General features: G+C 40.4%; 3 protein-coding genes across 8 annotated transcripts in view; 2 read left to right on the plus strand and 1 right to left on the minus strand.

The window, feature by feature from the left end:
- The first annotated feature begins 390 nt into the window (after nt 1-390).
- LOC116200100 (DNA-directed RNA polymerase 3, chloroplastic) lies at nt 391-8,956 on the plus strand. 3 transcript variants are annotated; one of them, XM_031530797.1, is made up of 19 exons: nt 391-1,318; nt 2,466-2,669; nt 2,770-2,903; nt 3,132-3,201; nt 3,575-3,633; nt 3,889-4,006; nt 4,424-4,537; nt 4,669-4,800; nt 5,201-5,617; nt 5,888-5,938; nt 6,299-6,369; nt 6,642-6,726; nt 6,851-7,003; nt 7,255-7,329; nt 7,460-7,549; nt 7,656-7,703; nt 7,809-7,923; nt 8,023-8,126; nt 8,263-8,956. In XM_031530797.1, the coding sequence occupies exons 1-19, from the start codon at nt 470-472 to the stop codon at nt 8,371-8,373; spliced, it is 3,000 nt and encodes a 999-aa protein (XP_031386657.1). In that variant the 5' UTR covers nt 391-469; the 3' UTR covers nt 8,374-8,956. The 3 variants fall into 3 exon arrangements, with proteins under 3 accessions (XP_031386657.1, XP_031386659.1, XP_031386660.1); XM_031530799.1 differs by having other exon boundaries at nt 391-1,282; XM_031530800.1 differs by lacking the exon at nt 4,424-4,537.
- LOC116200103 lies at nt 8,857-11,496 on the minus strand. Its single transcript, XM_031530806.1, has 6 exons — nt 11,020-11,496; nt 10,764-10,868; nt 10,199-10,272; nt 10,016-10,119; nt 9,754-9,819; nt 8,857-9,373 (listed from the first exon to the last, which is right to left on the minus strand). Exons 2-6 carry the CDS (start codon nt 10,826-10,828, stop codon nt 9,116-9,118), a joined length of 567 nt encoding a protein of 188 aa, XP_031386666.1. The 5' UTR covers nt 10,829-10,868; nt 11,020-11,496; the 3' UTR covers nt 8,857-9,115.
- Nucleotides 11,497-11,520: 24 nt separating this feature from the next.
- The window catches only part of LOC116200101 (pentatricopeptide repeat-containing protein At3g22150, chloroplastic), a 10,113-nt gene continuing 3,410 nt past the window's right edge, over nt 11,521-18,223 (plus strand). For 2 of the 4 annotated variants that reach the window (XM_031530801.1, XM_031530802.1), the window contains exons 1-2: nt 11,522-14,332; nt 15,584-15,697. In XM_031530801.1, coding sequence (XP_031386661.1) covers nt 11,774-14,245 — 2,472 coding nt within the window. In that variant the 5' untranslated portion in view covers nt 11,522-11,773 and the 3' untranslated portion in view covers nt 14,246-14,332; nt 15,584-15,697. Of the gene's footprint in view, nt 14,367-15,583; nt 15,698-18,223 lie in introns of all 4 variants that reach the window. The other 2 variants (XM_031530803.1, XM_031530804.1) reach the window with 2 other exon arrangements.

Below are 18,223 nucleotides of genomic sequence, written 5' to 3' on the forward strand. Positions count from 1 at the left end.
GGAGAGCCCTTGACCTCAGCCAACCTTTTTCCCTTTATTTTTTAGTTTTATATTTTTTAATTTATTTAATGTAATTTAGTCTCTCAAGTTTCATTTTATGCGAAAGTACTCCTAAAAAGATTTTCATGTCAGAATTTTGTTAAATTCTTGATTGAATACTAAAGGTGTGCTACACACGGTCATAAAAATATTTTTTTTATTGTCTCGTGAAATGATTTTATTTTATGTTGCAATGTAATTTTCGAAAAATTTTATACTGAGGTGTTATTAAAAAAAAAAGAACAAATAGACATATTTTTGGTTTGTCTGTGAGTTTGTCTTTTCTTGGATTTTTTCAAAGAAATATCTGACAAATATATATCACCAAAAGTGGGCATTTCTGGAGAGGTTTAAGAGAGGTTTCCGTTTCACTGCCGTTCCCTCCTACTCTCTCTCTTCTATTGAGGGCTGCTGTCTTATCCCCATAGCAATGGCTTCCACGGCCTCGTTCTCTGCGACCCCGACAGGAGCTCGGCTTCCCTGTTTCCCACGGAGACACAGAGCCTCCTCTAGCAAACCCTGCAGGAATCCTACTTCATTCTCGAATCCCAGTTCTTCTTGTTCCTCCTCCTCTCCTTTCCCTCTCTTCAATCTCAAATCCCCTCCGAGCTCAGTTCCCCACCTCCACCCCGTCAGAGACGCCGTCCATGACAACTACGTCGGATTCCTTGAGAAGCCGCCCACTGACTTGAGCTTAATTCGCGGAATCACTATTGAAGAACCAACTCAAGAAACAACCCAAGAGCCAAGACCCAGGATTTTCATCAAGGACCCACCTTGGATATACCCGATATTCCTCAAAAATGTCTACAAGAAGGCCTCTCCTCAGGAACCCAACTTGCTGGAGTTCAAGAAGATCGACGAGAGGATCAAAAGGTACAACCTTTTGAGGAGAAGGCAGATTAAGGCCGAGACCGAGGCTTGGACTAAAATGGTGGAGGAGTATAGGGAGCTGGAGCGAGAAATGAGGGACAAGAGCTTGGCCCCGAATCTGCCTCACGTGAAGTCTCTATTTCTCGGCTGGTTCGAGCCGTTGAGAGAGGCTATTACAGCAGAGCAGAGGACCCAGAGGACAAAGAAGAACAAGGCAGCTTATGCTCCTCACATAGAGCTTCTGTCTGCTGAGAAAATGGCGGTCATAGTGATGCATAAGATGATGGGGCTTGTGATGGTGGGGCATAACGATGGGTGCGTGGAGCTTGTTCAGGCTGCTGTTCAGGTCGGGATGGCAATTGAGCAGGAGGTGAGATCGCGAGAGCCTGATTACTTTGGATACATGGTGATCTCTATAATTATAAAACTTTTCTATATGAGCCCTTTGTTCAAGTTTTAGCATTTTCTTGCCTTTGGAAACTGCTTACTCATAGTCGCTAGAAAAGCGAATTGGTGTTAAAGGAAGACTTAATTTTGACCTCGAGTGGTTTCGGTATTTGCGTGTCAGTGTATAGCGGAGAGAACTCATAGAAACTGAATTATTTGCCTTTGGAGTTCAGGGTAATTTGTAAGTTCTAAGAAATACAAGATTCTCCATTTAATTCATTTAAGTGTCGGGGTAGTCTGTTTTAATTACCCTTGCTACCTTTCACTATCAAGTGATTACTAAAATTTAGGCCCATGTTAGTGTAGTTATATCAATGGTCAAGTTGATATGCTTTAGCCACGATGTTTGGTTCATCATTCTTCCAGGTCTGTCCAGATAAAATTTTCTTATTTCGTCCAGTCACTTTATGTCAGAACTGCCTTATTATTGTGCTCCGCATATGGGAGAGATACCTTTCCATAAGTCGATTATCTTGAGTTACACATGGATTATCTTGACCTAAGCTAAAAAACGACTGACTGTTTCGAAAACTTGTTGATGATGAACCTCCATGGATTCATCTATATAAGCCATGGCTAAAGTTGCAAAAATAATAGCTTGAATACCCCTTTTAAATAATCCAAGGAACATGACAGTTATAGGAACTACTAAAGTACTAAAGAAACAAGAACAACAGGTATTAACTCTTTAGCTAATATATTTCCGAAAAGTTGAAAACTAAATGACAAAGGTTCTGTGAAATCTTCTAAGATGTTAATGGGTAAAAGGATGGGAGCTGGTTGTTTGTATTTACTGAATTAACTTAATCCTTTTCTGCTAAGGCCTGTATAGAAATAGGCTACTAACGTGAGTACAACTAAAGCAACGGTAGTATTTATATCATTCATGGGTGCAGCTAATTCCCCATGAGGTAACTATATGATTTTCTGTGGTGAAAGAGCCTGACCAATTAGAAACAAAAATAAACATTAACATAGTTCCAATAAAAGGGACCCATGGTCCACATTCTTCTCCACTTTGGGGTTTTGCTGGCGTCTCAAATGAATTCAACGACATATTAGAAGAAATTCTGACTGTCATGATTTTTTCAATATTATTATCTCAGGTTATGGTTCATAGTTTACTGAAGAAGGCAAAGAATGACCGTAGAAAAAGGGATGAAGTTGAGACTGAAGAAGATCTGGACAAAGAGAAAGAGATTCACCGGAGACAGGTTAATAGCTTAATAAGAAGGAAAAGATATAAGGATGTTCAGAAGCTTGTGAAAAATGAAGAGATCAAACCTTGGGGTCGAGATACCCAGGCCAAGGTTTGCCAAATTCTGCTTTAGTTGTTTCTGGTCCTCTGCATTTACATACATATTTGCAGATGTGGTCATTTTATTCTTGGATTTTGATCCATTCATGCAGCTTGGGACTCGCTTGATAGAAATATTAACTGAAACAGCTTATGTCCAACCTCCTGTCAAGCAATCAGTGGACAGTCCACCTGATGTCCGTCCTGCATTCACCCACAAATTAAAATTGGTTAAAAAGGATCCAGGGTAAGCATCTGGTCTGTGCTCTTCTCTTCCCAATTTAATTTAGCGCTAAGATGTAAGGTCCAGGTGTTTTTCTCATAGAAAGAATTTTGACCCGAGGAATGGTCCAAATATTTGACTTTCTTGACGATGCAATGTATGGTGAAACATGTAAACATAGCGGTTGCCTTCAGTTTTCTTTGAGGCGTGACACCTGTAAAATCAAGCTGAATCCTGTTTTGGTCCTTGCAGGCAAAAGGTTGTGAAGAGGTATGGTGTCATAGAGTGTGATCCTTTAGTTCTTAAAGAACTTGATAGAAGTGTAAGTTCATAATCCTCTTGATTGCAACATGGCTGTGTTATATATCTTTTGCACCGCCCGGTTTAGTTATTTTCGCGCTTATGGTATAGGCTCTTGGCCTAGTCAAGATTTGGATATCTTCTTTTTGAATTCTGATAAGATTGGTTGCTCCAAATAATAATTTTTATTCATTAATTTATGGTGTTCAGCACTTATTTTTCTTTAAAATTACAGAAGTAGAGACCTTCTTAACGTAAAAAAGTGCTGCTTTTGAAAATCTCCTGTAAATTATATAATATCTCTTTGGAAGTCATAATCTTTTGATTATATAGATATGGATGCATTTCTACTTTCTCCCACTAAACCGGTCCTCTCTTTTGTTTTCCCTTTGCAGGCAAAGCATATGCTAGCTCCTTATATGCCAATGTTGGTTCCTCCTAGAAAATGGAAAGGGTATGAATTCCATGGAATCCATTTTCCTTTCTGTGGTAGTGCGATTGCTCATATCCTTTCTCTTGTTCCTCATTGTCATCAGTTAAGATCCCAAATCTAGGGAAAGCAAAAATATATCTAAAGATACTCCTGGAGGTAGAAAGCTTGCAAAGATATTTGTTAAGCAACTGATTATCAAAGCTTGAGATGGTTGTCAAACATGCAATAATGTGTGCTGAACGACGTAAAGATTACTAAGTTCTTGTTATTGTTTAGCTATGACAAGGGTGGATATTTCTTTTTGCCCTCTTACGTCATGCGTACTCATGGATCTCGGAAGCAGCAAGATGTGCTAAAGACCATTTCAGAAAACCAAATGCCAGATGTGTATAAGGTAGAAATTTTGTTCCTGGTGTTCTCCTTTGGCATCTCATATTCTGATAGATGATAGTAAGTCTCCATTTAGATCCTAGTCCTTTCTCAGTTGTGATCTGAGGCTTCATGGGTTTATGGATTCATCGCTTCAACGGACTAAACATCAAACTGCCAGCTGTTGCTGAACTATGGATTTATGGGTTTAACAAGTTCTATAAACATAGAAACGAAATAATTCGAGAATGTAGATTTAGATAAATTGGAGCTGTACAATGGGTTCATTTGTACATATGGTTCACCAGAACCAGAATGACAACGTCCCCAGTCCTCATCCTTGTAAACCAGCAGGCTGACCTGCTTCACTTCTCAAAACAACATGTTCTGCATTTCAGAATTAAGAAGTAAATTTCTCTTTTTATTGGCCTGAACTGAATAGGCACTTGATACACTTGGAAATACTAAATGGAGGGTGAACAGAAGAGTGCTCGCTGTGGTGGAGAGCATCTGGGCCCAAGGTGGCAATATGGCAGGCTTGGTTGATAGGGAAGATGTGAGCAATCGCGGTGATTTGATTTCTTACATTTGAGAAATATGTTTCTTTCTAAACAGAAACCCTCTTCCTTCTCATTGAAACTGCATATTAATATTGTATTCTGAACTAATTGTTTGGTGTGTTTGCAGCAACCCATGCCTGAGAAGGTGCTGTCAGAAGATGGAGCAGATATTGACATGTGGAAGTGGGAGGTCAGGAAGGCAAAGAAGGTTAACAGAGAAAGGCACGCGCAGCGATGCGATATTGAACTTAAACTCCTTGTATAACCTCTCTCTTCCTTCTCGGAAAATTATTCTCATTAGTAAGCTCTAGTGAAATATTTTATGAAAGTTCATTCTACCTGGTTCTGTTCCTGGCTATACCACTTTGTGATGAGTCTTAAACGCTCATAAACATGGTGTGGTTAGAAGGGAATCTGCACTTGGCGCTCCCCCCCTCCCCCACCCCAATATAAAAAAAACATGGACAAGTACTCATGCTGTCATAGTAATGCACATTTTCCCAAGTTCAATCCAACACTTGATACCTATCTTTTGTATTTTCTAAGTAAAGGAAAATGGGAAATTGAGTCTAGATTGCACAACCACGTGAACATGTTCATGTTTCAAGCTTGAGTTACTTATACCAGTACAGGTTTTCACAGAAAGTTTCTCAAAACAGGTTGCTCGAAAAATGAAAGATGAGGAGGGATTTTACTACCCTCACAATCTTGACTTTCGAGGCCGTGCATACCCAATGCACCCACACTTGAACCACCTGAGCTCTGATCTCTGCCGAGGAGTTCTCGAGTTTGCAGAGGGACGGCCACTGGGAAAGTCAGGTCTCCGCTGGCTTAAGATCCACCTAGCAAATTTGTACTCTGGAGGAGTTGAGAAGCTCTCCCATGATGGACGATTAAGTTTTATCGAGAATCATCTCGACGAAATCTTCGATTCTGCAGACAACCCTATAGATGGGAATCGGTGGTGGTTGACTGCTGAAGATCCTTTCCAGTGCTTGGCAGCTTGCATTAATTTATCAGAAGCATTAAGAAGCTCTTCACCGTATTCCGTAATCTCTCACCTGCCAATCCATCAGGTAAAAGATATATATATCTAGATTTAGCTTTGTCCGCTTACTCTATCTTGAATATTAGGCAAATGCACACAAACTCTTGCTCGGACCAACTTTTGTTTGTGGAACAAAAACACTTAACTAGCTTATCTCTACTTACTTTTCCTATGATGAACCACAGGCCACAACTTTAGTAGTTCCTTGAAATTCTTTTTGGTTGGACAAAAACAGCTACAATCCTTAAATATTCCATATGTGTGTATTATACTGACAATAGGGGGTTGTGTTTTTCAGGACGGTTCCTGCAATGGCTTACAGCACTATGCTGCTTTGGGAAGAGATGCTGTATGTTTTCTCTTTCTCTTTGCTTTAGTTCAGTGTCACTAAAATAAGCACATTGGCAAAATTCAACAGAGTATAAGTCATAATACTCTCGGGGTTCCCTGCAATCCTTGAGACTTGCATTGAAGTCTTATTCATGACTTGCATTAGCATGTCTAAAAGTTTCGATTCAAGTTCTGTAAGTGTTGAAGTTTTAGCTAAGCTGTAATATTCTACCTGAGCCTTAACTTTGGCATCACTGTTGGACATTAAAAATCGAATGGTCCTCCTACATTGGTTTCTGCTGATTTATGTAACTTGAGTTTGCTAATCCGTTTCTAGTGCTCATGTCCTTCACATATTGTGCTGAATGTGTTTCTTCAGCTCGAAGCAGCTGCAGTCAACTTAGTAGCAGCTGGGAAACCTGCAGATGTCTATTCAGAAATTGCTCTGAGGTATTGAAAAGTACCAGACATAAATTATACTGCCACAAACCTTGCGATATTTTCTGATATTTAACACTATCAAGTCTACATTGTTATTTTCGACCTTTAATGCTTTCACCTGAATTTTTACTTTGTGAACTACAAGGATGTCCAGCAAGCGAATTAACAAAAGAGTTTTCCATGCTGTAATTAGTTTTATCGAACAATTTGGAACTTCTTTATCATTCCTTCCTTTGATTTAGTATCTGAAGAGTATTTTTTTCCTTTTTTTGGGTCGCAAGGGTGCATGAGATTATGGAGAGGGACAGCAAAAGAGATCCTGCTGCCTATCCTAATGCATCATTGGCCAAGATTCTAGTTAATCAGGTTCTCCTCCCTTGCACTGATTCTCACTAGGTTCCTGTTTTAATATTATGTGGAATCTGCTCTTTTATTTTTTTAAGAGGATTTTTTCTTGTTTTCTTATAATTGAAGTTTGCAAGGCTTTCAGGTGGATCGTAAATTGGTGAAGCAGACAGTGATGACTTCTGTCTATGGCGTGACTTTCGTCGGAGCCCGTGAGCAAATAAAGAGAAGACTTGAGGAGAAGGGTGTCATTACTGATGAGAAAATCCAATTTGCTGCAGCTTGCTATGCCGCTAAAGTAAAGCTTTTCCCAAGTTCACTATCCCTCCGTTACTTTGTTGTTATCATTTCAGTGATCTTAATTCTTAGATAAATTTTATCTTTTGATGATTCCAAACTATAATTTGCTTATTGGAACATCATGATCGAGTTTGGTATTTTTCTTCTTTATTTGATTTCCATCTTATCCTTTTCTCAAACCCAATATGGGCATATGCAAATTAATGGCACTACTGCTACATTCTGGAGCTCACAGATTTTGCTCTATAGGTGACACTAACGGCGCTTGAAGAGATCTTTGATGCTGCTAGAGGAATAATGGGTTGGCTTGGTGACTGTGCGAAAGTAATTTCTTCTTCTTCTTCTCCTTCTTCTTCTTCTTCTTCTTCTTAAATTATTTTTCAGAACTTGGAATGATATTTTATGATAAATTCAAGGTGAATATATGTTAACATTAAGAATGGTTATTTTACAGGTTATTGCCTCGGAAAATCAGCCGGTTCGCTGGACTACCCCTCTCGGTCTTCCTGTTGTACAGCCTTATTATAGGAATGAGCGGCATCTCGTAAGATCCATAGCCACGTTTGATCTTCTAAGCCATTTTATTACATTTCTTGTGGAGTAAGAGAATAACGAAAGTCTTAGGAAATCTCATTAAGTTCATTTTGCAGATTAGAACCACGCTTCAGATATTGGCCTTGCAGCGAGAGGGGGACAAAGTAATCTTACTTCCTTCCTGACGCTTTCAGTTTTCAATCTTCATGATTAGCAATTAGTATGATGATTATATTAAGATAGTTGATTATTGCTTAAATCTTATTTAGGTTGATGTTAGAAGACAGAGAACTGCGTTTCCCCCTAACTTCGTTCACTCGCTTGACGGCACTCACATGATGATGACTGCTGTTGCGTGTGGGGAAGCAGGGTTACATTTCGCAGGTTGGTATCGGTGTATTTGTAATCCTGAAGATTAAAAAAAATATTTTATTTTATTTTATTTTTCATATTTTGTCTACATATCTGTCGATCGATTTGCAGGTGTGCATGACTCCTTTTGGACACATGCCTGTGATGTCGAGACGATGAATCACATTCTGCGGGAAAAGTTTGTGGAACTCTATAACAGGCCTATTCTCGAAAACGTAAGTTCCACCCAATTATTCGTTTACTTATTGACCTATTTATTTATGAGAACACTTGCTTGTGGATGTAGAAGTTTCATATCATCCTCTTTCTTTTCTGCTGGACTTATCATTTGATCGCAAATTTCTTCTCCAGTTGCTCGAGAGTTTCGAGACATCATATCCAGCACTGACATTCCCGCCCTTACCTAATAGAGGCGACTTCGACTTACAGGAAGTCCTCAAGTCTCCATACTTCTTCAACTGATGTATTGTACATCAGTTACAGTTCAAATCTCCTGTACAGCCACAACTGAAACTTGTCATGGATACTGGTGACCTAGACCCAAATCAACCGAAATTCGTAAGTGCATCACCAAAACCCAGAGATTTTGCCTGCGAACAAGTTGCAAGGTGCAGAGGGTTAGGAGCTGGCATAAGCATTTTATTGGACGTCTGTCAACCCCTTTTAAGGTTGAATAGTCTAGAGTCTCCTGTTGGGACTTGAAGAACCTGAGATCTTTCTCCACGCTGTTTTACATGGCAGGAGAAAACGGTTCAGATAGGACTTCTGCTGCAGATCTGAGGTAGGGATAGTTCGTTTCTCGGTGTATATTGTCAAGGGACACTCACGGTCCCCTTTTTTCTGTATGTATATCATGTCTTTTGCATTGATTATATGGAAACACAGAATGTGATAGGTGCTAGTCTGTAGGAGATAGAAGAAGAGAGCTGCAGGATAGATAGTCAATTAAGAAAGCCTCCAGATTCACTTGATGTAAGCTCGAAAAGCAGTTACTTGCTGGGTATACACTCTTCCTCCCAAGTATTGAAATATTCGAGTTCCCAAAGTTCCTTGCTGTCTTCCACTCAGCATTTCACTCTGGCAGTGACTAACATAAGAACATCAAAGGAAGAAACTAATGAACATTGACTAGCACAATTTTCACAATTTGAAAGCTGAACCACAACTCACTAAGACAAAAATGGTGTGAGGAAAATTTGTTTTATCAGAGCCACAGACTTCCAAAAGCTTCTTCAAGAGCCCTCTTCTTAGTGAACTCAACAGTCCATCCTCCAGCTCTGCTACCTCTCTCTGCTCGAATCTTCATCATCTCCTCATCATCATAGGCATGCATATCAGGCATGGGTCCAAGAGGCATGGGCTGTGGACCCATTCCCATCGGTCGGGGCTGCCCTCCAGCCATTGTGGGAGCATACTGTCCTTGTTGCCCAGTGTTCGTATCCTGAGAGCCTTGGTTGAAAGCCTACCGCATATGAAGGAATAGTTAGAACCTTGCATCATTTATTATTTTACCCACACAATGGCAAATATATAGAAACCAAAAGGTATTGATCAGACATCTCGAAATATGGTTCTGGGGCATCAACTCATTCCAAATGAAGTCAAATAGCAATGAGGAGAAATTTGATTTCCAACTTATTCTGCCCAATTAAATTATTTCACTAAAGCTTCAATGGTACTTTACTTTCATGGCTTAAAAATCTGCCAACAATATTAAGGTAAGCGGAACCAAATGAACCAACAAACAGAATTGTGTAAAGGATTATACTATCTTTAAGAAACTCTTGACAAAATTTGAATCGACGGGGACAGATCATTTGTCCAGATTGGTGCGATTCTTACCCCATCAGAGTCGTTTTGGAGAGGCTGTCCTTTACTTGCGGCAAGAGCTGCAGCTAATTCTTCAGCCTGAGAATCAGCCCAATTAGTAAACAAGAAGCGAGGACAGAGTTTCAGTATAAGTAATTAGAAAAGTCTAATGATATACAATTCCCAAAATGCATAAGTAGTATATAAAGCTTTGCTTAAAAGTCAAAATAGAAATAAGGTGGTGCAGCAAGCCGAGAGTGAGAACTTCAAATGCAAGATAAAAACACATGAGTACCTTTCTAGCCCGATTAATCATAATCTGCTCAACATTTTCTTCCTGATACTTTGCAATCTTCGCCTCAATTATGGGAACATCCACCCCTTCAATCAAGTTGATTGCTGCAAGACTTCTGTATGTCAGGAATCTAAAACAAGGTCTATCAACAGAAAGTGCTGTTTAAGTAGTAAATAAACTTACTCATTTCCTCCACTTCCTCTAGATAATCATTGTATTCTCTCAAAGATGGGAAATCCCCCTCTCTTTTGTTGAATCTGTTCGTTTGCAGCAAACAAACATGTCACAATAAAACATGGCTCATCGTTCTTCTTTACGATTGCATGACCCAGCTCAAAAGGGCTATCATGTTGCAGAGAATAAAAGATTTTGGTAACACCGCTGTTGAATACGTAAACTAGAACTTCTTGTTTGCTCATAATTCTGATAGAGAAGCAAACTGGTTTATTTTTAACATCAGCTCCTAAGTCTAATTATTTCTCAGAAACAGGGATGCTTAAGACTTCCAAGAACCCTTACCCCTAGAAAAATGGGTTTAGGAATTTACTCAGAGTAGAAACTGTCAGATGCTGAACCCCCAAATAATGTAGAATACCGATACACAACATTCGAGAAGCGAGCCCCACAGAAAACTAGAACCAAATTCAGCATGTGTATGTGCCAAAGAACATTTTTCACCACAAAAAAGCTGCAGACTTGCTATTGCTTTCTTCTGTATTGGGGGAGAGAGAGAGAGAGAGAAGGGTACATGCTAGATATCCTCCTCCTTATGGAGATCTCCTTGTTGTGAGGATTGGTGCTGGAAACCACCATCTTTATCCAGCACCTCTCGCTCAGTGAAGCTTTACCCCCCCTGATACAATTCAAGCATCAAAATTTGACAAAGATCAGCAACCAAACAAGGCAATACAAAGCAGTCACTCCCAAATGAGATAGAACGAAGCCAAACTCCTAGCTAAGCTCTACATTGCAACCAAGTTTCTACACAATCTTCATCGACATACCTGAAAATGAAACCTTCTATCAGCTCAACTTGGTCGAAGTGCCCCGCAAGACCCCTCAAGCATTTCCGTTCAGTAGTCCACGAACTGGAACCATACAGCCGCCATTGAAGAGGATCCCGAGCTCCTTCTCAGCTCGCCCGCAACAAAATTCGGCACCGATTCTGTTGGCTCAGAGCGAGGGTTGTGCAATTGCAGAACTCAATCTGCAGCACAGAACAATCTGCGAAAACCTAATTTCAACTACACCGAAGAGTAATGCATGACCATCGGGCAGGGCTCTCGCCGGCGGCCATGTACGGGTTCCCACCGGCAGGAAAGTAGTAAGCAGTGGGGGATTCCGATTGTTTGACGGCTGAAGAACTATATTTATTTGGAACATTTTGGATAAAATATCACTTCACTCCCCAAAGTTTAGTTTTTCAAACTTTGCTCCCCAAAAATCTCAATGCTTTATTATTCGGTGCCGCGGAGAGGGGAGCACAGCATATAGCAGAGGACGGAGAGTCCGTTGCAGGTGGCGGTCGGTCGGCCTTGCGCCGCCGGAGTCCGCCGGGATCTTTATCCGACACCGAGAGGATAGGACCTGTCCGGCAAGGGACAGACACGGTTGTCATCTCAGCTGTTGAGAGAGTGGGGCCCACATGAGACGCTTTATCCGATAACGAAGCAGAGGATATCACTTCCACTCTTCTAACCAGTGACCACACCACAAAGAGTGAGAGACCGAGCTGACACCTCAACAGAAGACCCGACAATGGCGGCCTCCTCGGCTCTCCCCCCGCTCCCTCCGCCGCCACATACATACGCCGCTGCTGCCGCCTCCATCCCCCCTCCGACCCTCAAGACTCCGACCATCCGCTCCCGCCTTAGCAAGCTCTGCCAAGAAGGGCAGCCCCACCTCGCGCGGCAGTTGTTCGACACAATCCCCCGCCCCTCTACTGCCCTGTGGAATACCCTCATCATCGGCTTCATCTGCAACCACATGCCCCAGCAAGCCCTCCTCTTCTACTCCCAGATGAAGAACTCCGCCCCTGCCATTCGGTTTGATTCCTATACTTACTCCTCCACCCTCAAGGCCTGCGCTGAGGCCCGCAGCTTAAAGCTTGGTAAGGCCCTTCACTGCCATTTCGTTCGCTGTGAAAGGAACCCGAGCCGGATTGTGTATAATTCTTTGCTCAATATGTACGCGACATGCTTGAGTGCAACGGAGAGTGAGATGGGTAGTTTTCTTGGTTTCCGGGAGCTTAAGTATGATCTAGTCCGTACGGTTTTCAACATGATGCCCAAGAGAAATGTCGTTGCATGGAATACTTTAGTAGCATGGTACGTGAGAACTGAGAGATATGGAGAGGCGATTAGGCAGTTCAGAATGATGATAAAAACAGGAATAAGGCCAAGCCCAGTCAGCTTCGTGAATGTCTTTCCCGCAGCATCGAGTGGTGGGAGGATCAAGCTTGCTAATGTCTTGTATGGTTTAGTTCTTAAATCGGGCCATGAGTTTGTGGATGACTTGTATGTTGTAAGTTCGGCAATATTTATGTATGCCGAGCTTGGTTGCCCTGATATTGCCAGGAAGATTTTTGATCTCTGTTTAGAGAAAAGCACTGAAGTTTGGAACACCATGATTGCCGCGTATGTTCAGAATAATTCTCCTGTTGATGGGATTAAGGTTTTCGTTGAGGCACTGATGTCTGCACAGACTGATCTTGATGACGTGACCATGGTGTCGGTTCTAACAGCGGTTTCACAGATGCAGGAACTGGACTTGGCTCTGCAGTTTCATGCGTATGCGATTAAGAAGTGTAGTGAATTGCCAGTTAATGTATTAAACACCATCATTGCTATGTACTCAAGGTGTGGTTTTGTTGAGACATCATTCAAAATCTTTGATAGGATGCTCGAAAGGGATACTGTCTCATGGAACACAATGATATCGGCTTTCGTGCAGAATGGATTGGACGATGAAGGATTGCTGCTCGCCTACGAGATGCAGAGACAAGGGCTCACTGCTGATCCTGTGACACTAACTGCCTTACTTTCTGCAGCATCGAATCTTAAGGATGGACGAGTTGGTAAGCAGATCCATGCATATCTCCTGAGGCATGCATTGCAATTTGAGGGAATGGGTAGTTACCTGATAGACATGTACGCAAAATGCGGTTCAATTTCAAATGCACGAAATGTCTTTGACAGTAACTACATGAGCGACAGAGATCTAGCTACATGGAATGCTATGATTTCTGGGTATGCTCAAAATGGGTTGGCGGAAGAAGTATTTGCCACATTGCGGCAGATGCTTGATAACAGTCTAAATCCTAATGCTATCACAGTCGCATCGGTTCTTCCAGCTTGTAATGCGCTTGGGAATTTAAGTTTTGGTAAGCAAGTCCACGGATTTTCTATTCGCCACTTGCTACACCAAAATGTGTTTGTTGGCACAGCTCTAGTTGACATGTACTCCAAATTGGGTGTTATCAAGGATGCTGAGAATGTATTTAGTATGACTACAGAAAAGAATTCTGTGACATATACCACAATGATACAGGGTTATGGTCAACACGGGATGGGTGAGAAATCACTTTCTTTGTTTCTCTCTATGAGGCATTTAGGTATTGAACCTGACGCCATTACCTTTGTGGCAGTCTTGTCTGCATGCAGTCATGCTGGTTTAGTAGATGAAGGATTTAAGATATTGATGTCAATGGAGAGTGAGTATAATATTAAGCCATGGATAGAGCACTTTTGTTGCATTGCAGATATGTTAGGTAGAGTTGGAAGAGTGTATGAGGCATTTGAGTTCTTTAATGACTTGGGTGAAGATGCTAACAACTTGGCTATCTGGGGTTCTCTCCTTGGTGCTTGTAGAACTCATAGGCAGCTTGAACTGGCTGAACAAATTTGCAAGAAATTGGACAAAATGGGAATGGAAAAGAACGTGTCAGGCTACAAGGTGCTGCTCTCTAATATGTATGCAGACCAAGGCAACTGGGATAGTGTTAACAGATTAAGGGAAGAGATGAGGGAAAAGGGTCTACGCAAAGATGTTGGGCAAAGTTGGATTGATTTCAAAGGCACTGTGAATTATTTTGGGTCGAGGGATCAGAAGCACCAGCAACGTGATGAAATTTACGATATGTTGGCTGGACTAGCTATGGAAATGAGAGATGCCGGTTACAGGCCATCCCTCGATTCCAGTTTTCATGAGATTTATGAAATTGATGAATGAAGAGTTGATTCTGTTTGTTGGATCTGATGGCACCTGACCCCAGAGACTATTGCGTTCTTGGACAGTCAAAGGAGCTTCATGACCAAGGTGGGTATTGACTCACTTATCAGAATAAAAGTAGGCACGTACCTTCTGATGTTACGGTGCCTTTGCCTTCTTAATTGTTGTTACTTGGTGAAACATGAAGAGAGTGCTTGACCAAACAATTATTTCAGTCACTTATCTGCGGATTCAAAATTTTATTTTGCAAAAAAGAATTGCTTGTTTTCAGGTGAAAAGTATTATTTCCCAAAATGGCAAGCAAAATTATCGGTCTGTTATGCAAACTCAAAATCTTTTGATTGAGAGTTCAATCCAAGTTTTCCCACCCATTGAAATTTATCCAACCAACCTATTCCTTGCCTTTCTTCCTCCTCGGGAAAAGCATATTTTAGCTCCTGTCCTGATATTCTGATCCTGGTTCCCCTGAGAAAATGAAAACAGTTGTATGGTTTACCTTTTGCGGCGAGTGCGGTATACTCGGAGCCTGTTGGGTAATAATTTAAGGAACTGGGGAAAATAGGTTCCAGTTCTGGTTCCAACATACATGGTACCCACTGAGCCTGTATCTGGGACCTATTTTTTTTTTTTGAACAAAATTATTTTATATTTACATAATTCTCTATATGCGATGTAGTAGCTACAAAATCCTAAGGAGAGCTTATTTGTTTTGTCTACTAAGGAGAGCTACATCATCCCTTTTTTGCTAAATGGCTACATATAATCTTTTAATCGCTTATTTGCTTTGTCTACTATATAATCCTAAGGAGATCTATAAAATTCTTTAATGCTGTGGATGGATGGATGTGATTCGATTAATCTATGTCAACATTTATGTGTTTTGCGTGATTTTGAGTGAGATCTTTTTTATTTTAATTATTTATTTCATTTATTGTGTTTGAAGAGAACAAAATAGAAGAAATAGTTATAGGTTCCAACAGGTTATCCAGAACTTGTAGTATAATTCAGGTTCCATTCTAGGTCCCAACAGGGAGGGTCCAGTTCCAAAATCTTGGAACATAGGATAAGGTCCGAGTACTGTAAAAAAAAAATCAAGGTACTCGGATCAGCAAACCCCTATGGCTTTGCTGATATCAATTTCCATTTCCTCTCGTTATTTTATTTATTAGAAACTAGTAATGACGGTTTGAAGTTCCCAAAGGAATTTCGTAAGTGACTACTTATCTTAAAAGCTTTAAGCTCGTATAAAGCACCTGAATAATGTATATCAGGCTTTTTTAAACAGAATTGATGGCCACCAAGTGGCAATGCTAATTAGTTTCAATAATTTCTTCTTAGGTATGACAAGGGTGGACATCTTTTTACCTTCTTATACAATCTGGACTCATGGATCTTGGGAAGTAGCATGGCGTTAAAGGCTATATCACAAGAGCAAACCCAAATGTGCATAAGGTAATAAATTTGTTCACGTGCTTTTTGTTGGGAATTGGTGTATGCCCTAGAGGTAATCTATAATCAGTTTTGTAATATGATATCTATTTCATTATAAAACGAGGCATATCTGTTATTGTGTAGATTGCGCTAAATATGATTTTACACAATAATGTCCTTGGAATAGTAGGTTCAATAGGCATCAAGTGTGACTTGATTGTGAGATCCTATAATTACTGAACATTATTCCTAAATGTCCATAGTCAAAGTATTATCGTTAATTAGGACAACGTAATACGGTTAGACTAGTGTGAGTGTTGATTGATGACCAAATCTCATAGGTCATGGATATGGAGATATCAAATCACACAACATGTATACATTAAGAGTAATGTGTATTGGACTGACCCGCCATGAGATTGCTACATGGGTTGTTACGTGACTGTCATTAGCATATCTAAAAGTGACTATAGTTAATGGTCCTTTGACTTGAGGTCACCATGATTCCTAGTGTAATGTCGTATTTTTGATACTGTCAAACGCCACCGTAACTGGTTGGTATAAAGATAGTTATTGGGTATGCCACAAAGCATGGAAAAGAATGTGAGTGACCAAGATGGATTTGTCCCTCCTACGAAACGGAGCGAGATCTCACGGCCACTTGGTGGTTAAGTCTAAAGTGTATGCATACCCAAATGAGTCGATATAATGATATCGAGCTCATTTGCTCTGATAGACTTACCCGGTAAATCAAGAAAGAGAGAATAAGCCATACAAGGATGTCATCGACCATGCCTTGGGCTCAATAGAGATATAGAGGACAATGGATTATATTACACGTATACATAGGTCACGAGGTTCGTCGAGAAATTGACTTTCCGATTACTTGAGTAACAGTGATGCATTGCTAGATGCCGCTCACTGTTTGTATATTAAAATAGAGATTTCGATATTACTATCAACGTAATTGGGAACCTACAGGTCACACACTACGACTAATTGACGAGATATTTTGAAACAACAAATTGTCTATAAAGATTAGATGTTTATGGTGCGACCGATTAATCGGATATTTAATGAGATTAAATTTGCCGATTAATTAGACCCGATTATTAGATTTAATGGTGTGCTAAGTGGTTATTTTTATGGAACCACTTGGAGCCAATTATAGAAGAAACATGGGCCAATTGTATGATAACACTTAGCTATACACATGGACTAATTAAATGATGTCACCTAGACTTACACATGTCACTTGGAGCCTTGATTCCTTTTAATCCCAATCGGTGGGGCTTTGAATTTGTCTTCCCCATATTGCTTATAAAAAAGGGGGCAGCATGCAATGTTTAGATATAAGAGATATATATACATGTATATGGGTGTACGTGTATAAGTGTAAGGAAATTCAAGTTGAATTGTTCAATTTGAATTAATCCTACTAGTCTAATAAATTCGTGGTGTCGTCGTCGGGTGTTTCTTTCGAGTGTTGGTCGCTAGCACCGCCGATCTCGAAAACTCGTCGACAAAGTCGGTGTGGATACCAGTAGAGGCGTCACGCGTGGGACGCTCGGTCGACAACTTTAAATATTCCAGGTACGCTTTTATTTACTCTTACTCTTCTAGTAGGTCTTGGAATTAGTTTCACGGGTAAGAAATTTTGAATTTCTGTTCCTTTTTTACGCTTCCGTTAGCCCCGTGGAACTAGCAATTGGTATCAGAGCCTAGCTAGTTAGAATCTGAGTAGATAATAGCATAAAATATGATTTTATGCTGGTACTGGTATGATTATGTTTGATATTTGCGGTGCATGACTGTTAGACATGGACTATGTCCTAGTTGTGTATATAATAGTTATGCGTTGGGACTATTATGTAATTGTTACATAATAGTGTATGGTGAGATCGATTAAATGTTAATCAAATCCCTCAAAATATTAAGTCCATATCCTTCCACCGTGTAACGCTCGTCAAGACCAAGATCGATGAGTGTGTAGACCTTGCCTTCGCAGGATGCCCTTATCTATCCTAGTAAAGACGTTGTGTTTTACCAGTGGGTCGGACTTAACTGAGCAAGCCTATAGGATTAGGAGTTCAGAGGCATGTAGTTGGGCACGATCTAAAGATAGATTTGAATAAGGAATTATTCACTCAACTAATCAAGAGTTGCATGATGATGCAATGGGAAAGTGAGTTCCCTACCTAAATAGCCAGTTCTGGGTGAATCATCATGAAGCCCTCGCTGACTCAGAGCTTGGTGAGATATGGATCTTTGAGCTATTAGATAATGATATTCTCTGAATCAATGGTTGAGGGTCATTGATTTGATATAAATGTGGGAGCAATATTTATAAAGTCCTCTTAAATATTGATGTGTCATAATACTTTTTTGTATATTTTCTATGGTAGTTACCTATGGGCAGGGAGCACTTCTAGTACTTTCTGTTTGCGATCCGTCCTTGATAAGGACAAACTGTCAGGGAATAAATTTCCTTGGTTGGTATCGAAATTGAGAATTGTTTCCACCCAAGAAAAGAAACTATATGTCTTA

The sequence above is a fragment of the Punica granatum genome, chromosome 3, assembly GCF_007655135.1.
Source record: "Punica granatum isolate Tunisia-2019 chromosome 3, ASM765513v2, whole genome shotgun sequence".
Classification (NCBI taxonomy): Eukaryota; Viridiplantae; Streptophyta; class Magnoliopsida; order Myrtales; family Lythraceae; genus Punica; species Punica granatum.

Coding starts and splice junctions, on each gene's coding strand:
- LOC116200100 (XM_031530797.1), top strand. CDS start 470: ATGGCTTCCACGGCCTCGTTCTCTGCGACCCCGACAGGAGCTCGGCTT. Junction 6,727..6,850: donor CCAAGATTCTAGTTAATCAG/GTTCTCCTCCCT, acceptor CAAGGCTTTCAG/GTGGATCGTAAATTGGTGAA. Junction 7,004..7,254: donor CAGCTTGCTATGCCGCTAAA/GTAAAGCTTTTC, acceptor TTTGCTCTATAG/GTGACACTAACGGCGCTTGA.
- LOC116200103 (XM_031530806.1), bottom strand. CDS start 10,828: ATGGTGGTTTCCAGCACCAATCCTCACAACAAGGAGATCTCCATAAGG. Junction 10,120..10,198: donor AGAGGAAGTGGAGGAAATGA/GTAAGTTTATTT, acceptor GAAGTCTTGCAG/CAATCAACTTGATTGAAGGG. Junction 9,374..9,753: donor TCCAAAACGACTCTGATGGG/GTAAGAATCGCA, acceptor CATATGCGGTAG/GCTTTCAACCAAGGCTCTCA.